At 34.5% G+C, this 15076-nt stretch overlaps 1 protein-coding gene across 1 annotated transcript; it reads left to right on the plus strand.

Moving 5' to 3' along the window:
- Nucleotides 1-1848: 1848 nt before the first annotated feature.
- On the plus strand, nt 1849-15068 carry LOC106127564 (dipeptidase 1). The gene is made up of 8 exons (XM_013325668.1): nt 1849-1886; nt 2849-3077; nt 7121-7217; nt 8978-9110; nt 10566-10783; nt 13807-14068; nt 14336-14411; nt 14789-15068. Exons 2-8 carry the CDS (start codon nt 2881-2883, stop codon nt 15018-15020), a joined length of 1215 nt encoding a protein of 404 aa, XP_013181122.1. The 5' UTR covers nt 1849-1886; nt 2849-2880; the 3' UTR covers nt 15021-15068.
- Nucleotides 15069-15076: the final 8 nt, after the last annotated feature.

Below are 15076 nucleotides of genomic sequence, written 5' to 3' on the forward strand. Positions count from 1 at the left end.
AAGTATGCAATCGAAGGATGATCTAAAAAACTTTACAACTTACGCTAACTTTTCCTCAAATGTGGATCAATGTTTTGACAGATTGAGAGATTACAACGACACCGCTGAAACTAGTTCTGGTGGACATAAAGTTTTGAAACTTAAAAAGTTTGATTTAAACAACGATATGATATTGAAACAATCGCCCGTTAGAGAGGTGAAGAAATTCTCTACTCTAGACAATCGTAGTAGATGCAGGAGTATAAGAAGACAGATGTCTTATAACGACTTTGCAAGTGAACGGTTTAGAGACAGAATCGCAGCAGATTCATGGTCGAGGGACGATAATGTTTTCGACTCGAGAAGTGCAAGTAACGATATAATTATAAATGATGACGGCCAATCTTTTGTGAGCATCGACAGGAGCTGCAGGAATGTGCCACGGCCTGTGCAGGCGCAGTGCACGTGCGACTCCCGGCGGGACAATAGGATTCCTTCAATATTTTATGACACACACGTAAGATTAATGAACACTTAATATGCATTTTAAAGTAGATTTTAGAGTTTAGTACCTACTACTCCCTCGGTGTTCCCGCTGCTCGTTTGCCCCCTTCTGTTATAAAAAAACCTACTAATGATGATTAAAACATTCGCGAAATTTGATGAAGCGATTTAAGGTAATGAGTCATTGTAAAATAAATAAGCATTGTTTTATTATAAATCAATGTTAAATCGAATAACATTCCTCCTTACCCTTGCAAGTTGCTAATTTGGTGGCAAACGAGAAACTGGCCACCTGGATTCGCCTAAATAGCGATGTGACGTATCTTAGATTGACGGAATTTATATTTTGAGTGATAAATATTAATTTCTAAAACCATGAATATTAAATGATTTCAGTTTAAAGAACCCAATGTTTGCGTACAAAATTATAAAATAGTATAATCTCTGTCTGTAAATCTACCGAAGCTTAAAAAGTTTCTTTTATTTTGCGACTAATTGTTATTCCTTTGACTTTCATTTCACAATACGCTGGATTATAAGCCTGCCAAAATATTAGCCAAGTACTTCGTGTCCCTTTTCTTGTCTACGGATTATTCATAACGTATATAAGCACCTAAAAGCGTATAAAATTCCATTGTATTGTCTGTACAGAGGATAACGAAAACTTTATAGGGTTATTCGCTGTCACACAACTGAATAATGTACGTGGCAGATTCGAAGTAATCATAAAAACATCGTGAAGAAGTTATAAATTATTCCATATTATAAAACAGAGCTTAAAATAAACATTATTTTACTGAATTTAATATTCCCTTAAGACTTGGTCTTAAATTGTAAGCGAGGGAGTTAATCAATGCGGTCTTTGATCGACAAGGAAGATTGATACCGTGAACATATAACTGAAAAGGGTTCGAGTATTTAAATATTGAAAAGAGAATCCTCGGAAATCGAATACATACATTATAGATGACTCTTTTATCTCGGCCGAGTCACAGATTGCGTCTTTAACGAAATCGGGATTTGAATTTACTTTTACATTTTTAAAAGCACTCACTCTCGTCGAGTGCTCTTACATCTTTTTTCAAACATGTTGAATACCGCGCTGAGTGAGTGTTTAACATTTTGAGGTTAACCTGATAGATTATTCATAGTGCTCACTTAGCTTGTAATTATTTTACACAGTAGTTAATTTAAGGTAGTTAACCCTTTTACTGCTGGAGGGCAATATTAATGAGTTGAAACATTACAGGGGAAGAAACGTACGGCACCCGCTCCGGACGTGACAGAGCGTGGACAGAATGGACGGAGTGCGGCGTGCGTCGCCTGCAAGGCAGGCCATTGGCTGCCCACCGGGACCACCTCGACAACAAGCCACAGCTCAACAACCACTGCCAACTCTTCACGTTAGTCAACACATATTTAATTTAAAAGTATAAATGCCGGTATTTTACAAGAATATTGCCTTTACTTTTACAATTTTACCAATCTTAATAACATTTAAAGAGAAATTTGAATAAAGCTCGGGTTTGCGAAAATCAAACATACTCAGGCTTTTGGTAAATTTAATCACTTACCGCATAGCAATTATTTTTATGAACTTATCTTATAAATACGCACTAATTTATGTCTGTGTTACGGTTTATAATCATTTAGTTTCAGTCAATCAACAAACCAAGCTTCGAAATTAGTAAATTGCTAGACTAATAAGTATTAACATAATTATGTTGTGTTAGATCAACTATATAATGAGCCAAAGTAATATTTGTGTTTGGTATATTAATGATTCGGATCAAAACAGAATTTATCGATTATTTTTACTATTTCATAATAGCAGGATAAAATATGCAACCAATAAAATCATGACACAAACAGATTTGTGTGCAAATGTAGTCAAGCTTTTTCCTTTTATAACTACTAAAATATTGTTATTAAAAAGCTTTGTTTCTGCAACGATGATTTCGTCAAATTAAAAGCTCTTGTTCTTTAACGGTAATTAATGAAATAGGTTTTTATTAAAAATGAAATTTTCCGCGAATTTTCAAACAATAAATAACTTTTCCTCTGCTTGTTCGCGACCTTTCATACTCAAACATAAATTTTAATACACAAAAACAAAGCAAATTGGTATATGTATAAACTATGCGAGTAAACTTTTCATATAAATATCGTAAGCAAAAAATAAAATTTCAAAGTTGAACTAATCGTCAAATATTTCATTTATTTGCAAAACAATTATGTTGTTTTAAGCGCATGAATTTATTTTTTTTATGTATATTTTGTGAACGTTAAAAATATTATCGCATGTTTTAAGCACTTTTGTAATTACATTACTTTTTTTAAGACATACCGTTTTGTTTATAATCAGGGTTCTCAGTGTGGCATCGTCGTTGGTGTTGTATGGCGATATTGGTGTTGGTGGCGGGCACGGCGTGCGTGGCTGGGCCGCTGGCGTTACGGACCGCACCGGGGGCGCCCCTGCACGAGAGACTGCGCCTCGCTGAGCGCCTTCTCCACGACACCCCTCTTATTGATGGCCACAACGACTTGCCTTGGAACATACGAAAGTTTCTACATAATCGAATCAAAGATTTCAGGTATGTGTTTCTAAGACAAGAATTAAAAGATTTCTAATTATTTCTTTCATTTTTAGTGAAAAAAAGAAAGCTTAATAACGCACATACTAAGTTATTATACTACTATCCTATACTAACAATAGTTTTCAAAAGATTGAAACTCCGCGACAAATTTCAATGAGATAACATTGAAAAAAGAAAAAAAAGTAGTGATAATTCCAACTTAAAAAGTCTACCTTAACGGACGTTGAAATCTCTATGTAATTTTCTATTAACGCTTCGCTCTTAGTTGAGAATTTCTCAGCTTCGTTTGCGGCTTTTGTCTTTTTCACAATCTACTATGCAAATAGTCTCTTTTGTAATTTTTTATTGTTACATCACATTTGTGAATAAAAGAGACATCTTTGTATTACCATGTTTACTACTTTAAGAATTGCTTTTTACAACTGAGTTCAAAATAGCAAATGTATATAAGTATAAGCCTATCAGCATGTTCACATCATTTACCACAACAAAAACTTACTTTGCCATTTCTATTAACACATAAAGAACACCTCGTTTGAGATTCCGTAGAGTATGTGCTATCTTATCCTATTTCGTAAGCCATTTTTACGATTAATGTTAGATTTTAATTAACTTTAAATTGACTCTATATTGCCTTTATAAAAATATTGTTAGATATAAGAAGGCATCATTAAGCACCTTATCTCCGCGCCGAACACATAAAGTTCCATCGTCAAATGTGCGGACATATCAACCAGAAACATAAATCACGAGAAATATATTTGAGATGGCAATATTCTTACAAATTAACTTCGATTTGTCATTAAATAATGAACATTTTTTTTATTTTGGAATAAGGAAAATATAGATAAAGGATTGATTGAAAACACATTTGAAACGAGTAAATGAAAGTTAATCTTGCAAACTACTATTTTATTTTTAAAAATTTGTAAATGATAAACACTATTATAGGAGAGAACCTTTTCTATCAGCAAATTTATCTATTTCATTTGTCATGCTACCTAACTAGCCGGCGTAGCGTGTTTAACTGTGTTTGTAGATTTGTCCCCTATGCGTTTCCAAATCACTGGACGCGTTTTACTAAAACTTTGCAGAATGTTCTAAAGACAAGGGCTTTTGCTCTAAAAAAAGTCTTACGTTTTTAAGAAAATTAATTTTTTACACAATAATTATTTTCACATTATAGATATTTGACGTCATTTGGACTTTGTTATTACAAGACGGGTTCGACTAGTAATTAAAAAACAGTTCTAGGCTTTTTAAAATATCTAGTGACGAGTTTGAATTTCAAACCAGTTAGCTGTGAATCGAATTTGATGCAATGAAAAACTGTTCATTGAGTTTTCGTTTTTTATGTAGCGTTAAAAAACGTTACAACGTCCAATTAATTTTACAAACGCGTGATGGTTCCATTTACAGTTAAATTGTTTAAACTTTCGTGAGACATAAATGTTTTAGCTACACTCACGTATGTACTTGTAATCAGGTGTATAACCCACCAATGGGCTTATCTTATATCTACCACGGGGAGTGCTCTGAAGAATTGTTTGGAACGATTCCTGCCACCGAGTTCCGTCATCGGACGACACGACAGACCGCCAGGTTCCATCCACACCATCTCGATGGCTGGCAATCCACAACTGTGCGGTTTGCGTGAAACTTGACTCTCATGAAATTTTGTGAGCATATTGAGTAGGTCTGAGAATCGGCCAACATCTATTTTTAATCCCGCGCGGACGGAGTCGCGGGCGACAGCTAGTAAACTTGTATTATTAAATTATTTTTCACAATTTTCTTACGCAGTATACAAATTAACATTAAATATTCATTTAATCAGCACATCGCAAGTTTATTTTTATATTCTAGTCTACTTTGGCTCCGCTAAACATATTTTAAAAATGCATTTTTAAATACATTCGAAGTTTCTTTCTCATCTTTTTAAACGTATAAGACATATGCTCTAGAGATTTAAATTTTGGCTTTGCTTATTTTAGCTCTGGAAACAAGGTTGTGCACTTATGTGTGTTATATTAAAATGATATACGTTAAATAAAAATGTACTCGCTGAGTATATCGTGTTTTGTATGAAACAATATTAATATAGCGTATTTTTTTCTGTTCTGATATTTGTTGAGACGCAACAGTACACGAGTTCTCTCAGCGATCTTTGCTACGTAAACAATTATTTTAAGTGGCAGCCCTACGTGCGCGCAGACGACAGCTGTCCCTTCTTTTTAATGATAAAACTTATGACGAATATAATGAATGTACCATAAAAAATCCTGATGATAAAAACTGAACTTGTAATTTGTTTAAGAAGGAGCTTCTCTAACTTAATCAAACGGAAGAACAACAAATCACTGGATTAATCTAAAACAAACATCCAAATTATGTTTAAGTGGAAAATTAAATTTCTACGGAACTTTGCAATTAAATAAAGGTTTGTCTTTTAAGAAATTTAACCTAGGGAAATATCTTAGTAAATGTTTTTTTAAACAAAATATTTTGTCAATACCTAAAAGAAATAAACATAAAGACATCGATGTAAACAATTATTGTAAAAGATGTACTAAAGGTATCAGAGACTTAATCAAAATAAATTAGTAACTAAACAAAAGAAAGATGCACGGAAATCTAAAACAATCCTACACGTTACTCTATCTAATAAACAAAGATATTTACAGTGAATTAAAAATGTTACAACAATGCAAGTCATTGTGCCAAAAGCGTAGAGTTAACTGGTATAGGACGAGAGAGTACGCTGCATCAAAAAATTACAAATGAGTTGCGACGCGTGACACATATGCAGCGCTCTCAGAGCGCAAGGAGCCCTTTATCATGCCGCTAGTTGCCAGCCGCGGATCCTCTGGCGGGTTTATGCGCGGCTTAGCACGACAACATCGAGCATCAAGTGAAACAAAATGGAAATGTAATGCAACTCTTCACTTCTATATCTAATCATTATGTTGTACGTAACTATCATTATGTTTTTGTTTTGATTTACCAATTACTTACACGTAAAACCAATTATTCCTCAAAGGCCGGCAACGCATCTGTGGTTCCTCTGGTATTGGTGATGTCCATTTGCGTCCTTGAAAACCCCTTCTGTTATAAAAAAAATCAACTTTTGTTGTCTTTACTCGCTTGAAGTTTGTAATAAACGAGCTTTTGGCAACGGTTAGAAAAAGACAAAAAAAATGTTTATGTTACCGATCGTTTTGGCTTTTTCATGAATTAAACTATTTATGTCGTGTTTCAAGACAGAGCGTACACTTTTAAACACTTTTACGCTAAACAACGTAGATTCAATAATACTTGAGAAAATGTAATAATAGCGTTAGATTTAATAATACAGAAACAAATATATTTTCTTTTAGAGCATAAGAGGGCGCAACCTTTTCATTGCTTTGATCTCACCTAATGTCACGCTGTTTTAGATGTTACCAATAACAGTTAGAGGAAAATAAATTGTACAAATAAAAGCTGAGTTAAGTGATTTTCACAATATATTTAGAAATAATGACGTCAAAGTTATATATATTAAACAATTGATTTACTACCTATTAAAGCAATATTCACTTAGCAAATGTAACCAACCACATCGAGTGATTTCATATTTAAATGGATAAAAATATTAATTTCTCTAATACCTCTTCTCTTTCTTATAAGTAGGCTGAGATTGTAATCAGGAATTGTCATTTTGCCTTAAGGATCCATGAGTCTTCTGTCAGTCGTAGACGCCGCGTAGGCGAAAAAAAAGAGATTGAAATGATAACTGTAACATCTAATGCTTTAAGTGTTAATTAGCAACTAGCGCAACCAGAGCTACAAAGTGTTGATTTAGTATGAAGCACACTTATGAAACTGCTTCTGTCTGCTTAGAAAAGGTTTTTACGGCTTTGATTAAAGCAGATGTGTTGTCATCTTATTCTGACTCTACAGTTTAGGTTTGTCGTACGTAACGATTCAATGAATGTGGCAGTTCGGTCATATTTATTTGATAGGCATATTGTGTTTAGTACATGTTTAATTTCATACAGGTTCGATGAGGATCTACGAACTATAGCGCCGTGGGCTACGAGTTCTTGGAGTCACACGGATCTGCCGAGACTCAAACAAGGAAGAATTGCTGCACAAGTGAGCTTTTACAGTCTGTCTTGAAATTCATAATATACTAAGATCGTCGAACTTCCAAAAGTGAGAAATGCTTTAAGTACGACTTAAAAAACAAATTTTGGGCTTTCCTCAATTATATTATTGTAGAATACTTGCATTAAGCTCGGAATGTTCCGATGTTCCGTTAAAGTAAGATTACTATGACATAAAAGTTTAAATAAATGTTTAAATTGAACAACTTCCTCGGGAAAAATGAAAATTTTAAACGAGAATGCATTTTAGTTTGGTGTCGACAGGTTGAAATACAAAATTGATTGAGCTATTCTTTTGCCTTTTGCATTTGAAATGCCACTTAATATACAGGCTTTTATTTTGCTATTCACAAATCTCCTTTTAATATTTTGTGTAATTTATTGCTTTCAAAGATATATACGATTAATTTCATCAATTAATTTATTTCACTTTTACTTGCACTAGATTTACTAACCTCATACTAGATTAAAAATCTAGTATGAGCTTAGTAATTCAAAAATTCAAAACTTTAGACTCCTTTAACATATAAACCCAGTAATAAGCCACGTTTGTGTGTATGCGTGTTTTCATCTCTTCAAAATAAAATAGAAATATGATAATAAAATTTACAGTTTGATCTATGATAAATTAGCATTCAAAGTACTGCATTGAAAGCATTAATAATGAAAAACAATGACCTAATAAATTCAGCTTTCATGTTTCCCTGGTAACCTGATTATGATATTTTAAAATGAGTTTGGAACAAATGTAATATTATATGATATTCCTACATAATTCAATCTACATTTTTGACACTTAAAGATAATTTGATTTTAAATAAGTGGTCGTGTCTATTTTGTTCTTAACTCATAAGAGCGGTTTTATAGTTCGCCGAGAACTAATGTAGTCATTAGTTCGTCATTTATAACTTTAAACGCTTATTTTAACTAAAGTGCACTCGAAATGTTGCGGTATTTAGTATTCATTTCATGAGTTCGTTCAGATATAAACGAAAACAAACAGCCTAATTATGCTTAAATGATAATAGCAAAACATTTCTTAAGTGATACTTTTGTAAGAACTAACAATAGCTCTGAGTACAATAGCTCACTATAAGAATTTTTTTATTATCATACACCAATCCAAAAATTTTGGGGATATTTTTTTTCGCAAATATTTAAATTGCGTCTAGTTATAATAAGAAATATACTTTTATTCTTTAAATATGAAAATATTCTGACCAACTTACAAGCAAAGTCAAACATGCTGAACACATGACAATGTCAACCTTCATGCGCAAACATTGTTCTACAATTTTAAATGGAAAATTAAAAAAACAGTCAGTCGTTAACCGGGAGAGCTCACGTTTTCTATTACATACGTGTCGTTGCATCCGATGAAAGCGAATTTCATATTCTGAGTGCGGACTGCAGACCGTGCGTACTATTTAATCGTGTATGTCAAAGCAATACTGCCATATGCGTTTATCTGAACGAAGAAGTTATTTGTAAAGCAAGCTCCACTCTCCATTATAAAGTTTGGCGGATTTGGATTTTGATTTTTCAATACGACGTCTTTTAGGACTTTTAGATTACGTGTCCATTAACAAAAAGCGGTTAACTTTCACTCTATCCGTGTACGGCTGTAATTTCGTAGATTAGTCGGCAGAGGAAAATGGTACAAGCGACTTTATACTAAACTCGCGGGCCAGAGTCTAGTACCCGCTACGTGATAATTGTTTAGATTGCAATGCAATGTTCTGTCATCAGTTTTGGGCAGCATACGTGCCATGCGACGCGCAGCACCGGGACGCCGTGCAGCTCACCTTCGAGCAGATAGACCTCATACAGAGGCTCACTGACAAGTACCACCCGCAACTCACGCTCTGCACATCTGCTGACGGTAAGCGGTTCCACCATAGCGAGTCATCATTAATTGTAACAATATGGAAATGATCATAATCATCCTCATATGCCAATAGTCTAAATTATTTATATTCTGAAAATATGGCATGCCACCAAACAAAAAATCGTAACTTCAATTACCATTATTGATATTGTCCCAAGGAAGAAAAAGAAAAAAATATGAAAAAATTTGGATATCGATTAAATTTGACATATGTAGATATAGAACATAGTATGAAAGTGTCCGCGCAAAATAATTTTGCGCCGACAGCAAAGAGTAGTTTTCTTTACTCTATTATATACCTAACTTTAAATATATTACAAATGATTCGTGTAAAAATGCTTGTATGAAGTGTTAGGAAATTAAAATCAAAAGGGGTTTTATAAAGTTTCCTGCAAGAGCTCATCTTCTTTTAACAATGTTGTTAATTAATTGCACGTTGATTTAGACGCAAAAGCAATTTATAAAGTAATCGTGCTTGTAACACAGTTCATTGTGCATTATACGGTTTTCTTTGTAGAAAGTTACGGATAGACCGAGAAGTAATATTTAATAGTTTAACTTAGCAAAAACTTTTTGAAGACTTTTTAGTTTATTCATATTTACATAGAACGTCAATCGCAAAGAGTTAGGAAAGACCCCACCCCACTCATTGGTCAAGCGAGCAAAACTTGAAGTATTCTTCGATTATAATATTAATCGAATGTCGATTAGGACCTATAGTTGAACTTTATACCACAGAGCTTTACCCTACTCAATTTACATGCTATTAAGTATTTGTTTTGAATTCATAAAACTTCTTCACAAAAAAAGCTTAGTAACTGTAATGCTAGTCATGAACAGTGTTTTACTTCTTTTTAGCGTCGCGTCGCTTCGCCCTATGTAAGTGTTAAGACAAACTTCTTGAATATTTCACTGGTAGTAAAAAAAAACAGATGGGATTTACGGAAGCAAACGACGACCGTAATGCATTAACCCTTTGTTATTTATGAATTTAATTAGTTGACGGCCAGTGGCAAAGTTGTGGGATGGCGGTAAACGGCGGAGGAAGCCCGAGGCATCCCCGGTCACCCGAACCCAGCACTGCCCACTGTTGACTAATTATTTTACATAATAGGTCACTCACCTATTCCCCGGACACGCTTATAATGTTCAAATCACAAAGTTATTACACAAACCCTCTTTATCTCTGATGAAGCACAGTTTATATGTTATGAATTTTAACAATAATTAAGCTTGCTTGTTTTTGCTATTTTCGGAATCTCCATTTGGTTGCTAGATATGAAAAAAATTTAATAGGTCAATTTGTTTTTTGAAATATAAAAAATTGTGATATCAAAGTTAAGACGTTACAAATAATGTGTAATAAAAAAAACAAGTTCACTTTTTTTATGTCATTTTTTACTACATATTTAGATTGTAAATATATTCTAAAGGTTAGATTTCTTACAGACATAATAGCGGCGCACACGAACCATCGTCTCTGTTCGCTAGTGGGGGTGGAAGGTGGGCACGCTATTGGGGGCTCTCTCGGCGTGCTTCGAACCTTGTACCAAGTTGGCGTACGCTACCTCACGCTGACGTCCACCTGCGACACACCTTGGGCGGAGTGCGCCTCTGCCGACCGCACAGATCTCACACAAAGAGGTGGACTTACTCCCTTTGGCAAAGTGAGTAATGTGCCGTGAAATTTGCCTCAGCTGCAATTGAATTTCAGTTGCCAAAACATGCTTTACTTTGTTGTCTGTATTTGTGGAGATACTAAGTATTATTTGCTTATTATTGTTCTAGATTCTGGGTATCATTGTTACTTAGAGTGTTTTTGTCGTAATTAGCAAGTATCTAAGTTCGCTCCTAATTTTTTTTGTAATTTACACGATACAAGTTAGTCTTTTACACAGTTGTTCGAAAACCTTATCTGAAAGTATTTTTCTTCTTTGGTTTACTTAATTATATCTTAATAGTAGCTCGTAGTAGTTTATTTTATATACCATACGCAGGAAGGTTTTATCCATTTTTCTAATAAGTACTGCACATAAAATGATTATTTTCAACTCAAACTTTTGCAGTACCAATTTATCCGAATCCTGTCCATAAAACGACAACGTTATAGTAGATAAATGAAGTTTAGATCCTAAGTAACGACTGTACGTTCCGATATAATGCAGCTGTGTCATATAAATCAATAGTGTTGCAGGCATTGCAAGAAATATCAAAGTATGTACTAAAAAGAAAATCGTAAATATTGAGACGTCTAGCGGAGTGAGTGCACATAATAATAAACATCCTGTGGCATCGCAATATCTTGCTTTGTACCGTCTCAGGCTCTTGCAGCTCTTTGTTTCACGTGCAACGTTACTTTCAGTACATTCACCATTGTTCGAACCATTCGCACCGTAATGTTAAAGCAAAAATCACTTTTCAACAATTACCAACAACGTTTGAAAATAATTGAAGCACTTTCGAAGTGAACAATACGTTCTTATTCAATACGCTTAATGGCGGATATAATAAATTTAAAAGTTATTAGAGTAATTAAAGACATTAATCGCTGTATTCATGATTTAATGAGTTTTACTTTACATTGCGCTCAGACAAACGCCTCGCCTCGCCGGTAAACTTGGAATGATTAATGCGGCACGTACCGCCTCCTCTTTGATGCCAGCAAATACCGATTTCGATTTATAACAATATTTTAATATCAGTTCAATCAGAATATGTCATTATACAGTAAAAAAATCTCATCCTACATCTGACTACACATATTTTATAATATGTTTTATCTTTGCCCTTGCTAATAATTCATCATCAGCTCACTATACGTCCCCACCGAGGGGCTCGGAGCCTACCCTAAGTTAAGGTTGATTAGGCCATAGTCAACCACGCAGGCCCAGTGCGGGTTGGTTGACTTCACACATATCTTTGAATTTCTTCTCAGATATGTGCAAGTTGCATCACGATGTTTACCTTCATCGTAAGAATGTCGGATAAATGTACATATGTAAATCGTAAATCGAAAAACACATCGGTACACGGCAGGATTCGAACCTAGGACCTGCAGATTGCAAGTCAAGTGCTTGACCCCTTCAAGCCACCGACGCTGTTATAATTAAAAAATATGTAAAAAAATCAGTTATTTCAATACATCACCCGGACCATCTGTCCTATAATTCTGTACCATGTGCAAATTAAACTAAGAATTTCGTAATAAGATCTTACCTCCGCGTAGTAAATGAAAGCGTCGTGTAATTTAATCCTTAATGCCTCACGAACAAGCATTTAAGCAGTGCTTATAGCACGAACAATTGACATAAACCAGCAGTTTGTACATATTACATAGACATATATACAAATTAATTTACGTTTCCATCTGGAAAAAACATTGCCCTCGTAATAGTGTTGACAGATATCGGAGACATAAAACTTTCTACTTACTTTTCACAACTTAGATGCAGCAATTTTATGTGATCCTATTGATATATACGAATAACACAAATGTACCTTTGTATAAAAACGTTTACGATAGTAACAAACTGTATAGTTTTATGCAAAAAAATGATTCCATAATAATAATTGTGGATTAATGAACATACGCGAAGTATACTATCTTCTATATTACTCACTTGATATTTTTAATTGTAGTTTGTTGTAATTGTTGTTGTTTTATATAAAGTTATCAATTATCTATTGTTAGAATGGAGTACATTTAAACATTATCTGTGCTAGTCTTTCCTGAAGAATATTATCTCAAGTAACTCTATTACTAAAATTCTACATCAAAGAGAAAGGAAAAAAGTTTATACACGTTGTGCAAGTAGAAAAAGTCTTCAACTTTGCGCCGATATCGCTTTGTGCTTGTTAGTAGAAATTAATGTTCTAATAACGATCATTTAAAACACTTTTAAAAAGTCATTTCAACATTTAAAAAATAAGACAGAAAAAAGCACTTGCCTTGCACCAAAACCAAGCACCAAAAAACCTGGACTGTTTTTACTTCATTCCTTTGTTATAATATTAATGAATTCATAAAACCTAATCTATTAATTGGATTTAAAGAAAAAATCGTTTTAAATTAATATTGAAAACAATTTATATTATATAAACAGTGTTTAAGAGTGAATGTAACTAAGCTGATTGAAATCTCATCAGGCGTGAATGCTCTGCAGCCATGTCGGTAAATTGAGGTTGGCCAGTGAAAAGTACTGCGTTAACAGCGCGTACCGACTCTACTCTACTTAAAATTTATAACATTTAGCGCCCGTTACATAGCTTGCTTTCTCCAACATTTAATTTCGTCTTACTAAATCCCGACCATTTAATTCTACCGCCAATCTCGAGCGTTACATAAAATTTAATTTTTCAGATGAGATCTTTTGAAGACGTCTGATGTTGTTATAAAAATAATATTACTTTTATAATTTGGACTTTTGATATTAGTATTGTTTTTTAATATATTTGTAGTAACTAATTTTTAAAAGAGACATCATGACTGAAATAAAAATGAATTACTTTTGTTGCAAAGAATGTATGGCGATTTATATATCAAAAGTGGAGCAATTTTTCACGATCTTTAAGTCAAAGGCGTGTTTTTACTTAACACTTTCAGTGCCACCGACTAACCCTGCTATTTCACTTTAGGACAAAAATAAATTGTGGATGGAATTGAAAATGTTAAACGACTTATGCAATCTAGGTGATCGTGAAGGAGATGAACCGTCTTGGTATGCTGGTGGACCTGTCCCACGTATCAGAGCGTACGATGCGTGACGCCCTGGCCGTATCACGCGCACCCGTTCTCTTCTCGCACTCTTCAGCGCGCGCGCTTTGCAACGTGACTCGCAACGTGCCCGACAGCGTGCTGCGCTTGCTCGCCAACAACAAGGGTCTTATCATGGTCAACTTCTACACCTCCTTCCTCACTTGTAGTGAGTCTGCCACCGTGCAAGATGCAATAGGTAAGGTTCCTAAATCTATTCCGATATGGTATGTACAAATCTCTTAAAACTTTTATATCTTTAAAAATATAATATCAATCAGTCCTTGTACAGAAGTAGATTGTGATAATATAAATAGTACATACCAACGAAGCCAACAAAAAGGGTTTCGATAAAAATATCAAAAGTAACGACAAAAAAGTGACAATGACGACTACGCTTGGTTACTACTACCAAACAAGTACTGAAATGTATATTCACATGAGTCACAATCGTTTCTTTTTTCAGCGCATATAAATCACATTCGCAGCATAGCTGGCGTTGACAGCGTAGGCCTGGGCGCTGGTTACGATGGAATTAACTAGTAAGTATGATTTCCATTTCGGCTTCAAATACATCCATTGAAAATGAAAACGTTAAAACGTCTACACGCATGTTTTTGTGAAACGCTCGAAGGCTATTATACGCTCGACTCGCCGGATCGAATACAATTTTACGTAGTCGCTTTAATTAAAATGAAAGCTCTTCGTTTAATACCTACAAGAGAGTAACAATAAATCGTATGACGAATTAAAAATACAAATTGAAGAACAATGTCGTCCCCAGTCTTGAATGAATTATTAGTATTGATGTATTAATTAATCTTTATATTCCAAAATTAAGGTTTCAATTGTTTTAAGATAATAATACCCAAAATTGTAGTTATATGTTACTGTTTATTGAACCTGATTATTCGTACAGTACGCCACAAGGTTTGGAGGATGTGTCCTCGTATCCAATGCTATTCGCGGAGCTGATGGAGGATGGTTGGAGTATAGAGGAGCTGCGGAAGCTGGCCGGACTGAACCTACTACGGGTGCTTACAGCGGCGGAGCGTGTAGCACGCGACCTCGCCGCAGACCATGTCGCGCCCTACGAGGACGCTGCGCCCCGCGTCGCAGACCCACACAACTGCTCCAGTCAGGATTTATAAAACCTTTAAAAAAAAGTAGTCGAAGCAATCACACCGACTACACGAGTGTATCCCAA

This window comes from Papilio xuthus, unplaced genomic scaffold, assembly GCF_000836235.2.
Source record: "Papilio xuthus unplaced genomic scaffold, Pxut_1.1 DF824655.1, whole genome shotgun sequence".
Taxonomy (NCBI): Eukaryota; Metazoa; Arthropoda; class Insecta; order Lepidoptera; family Papilionidae; genus Papilio; species Papilio xuthus.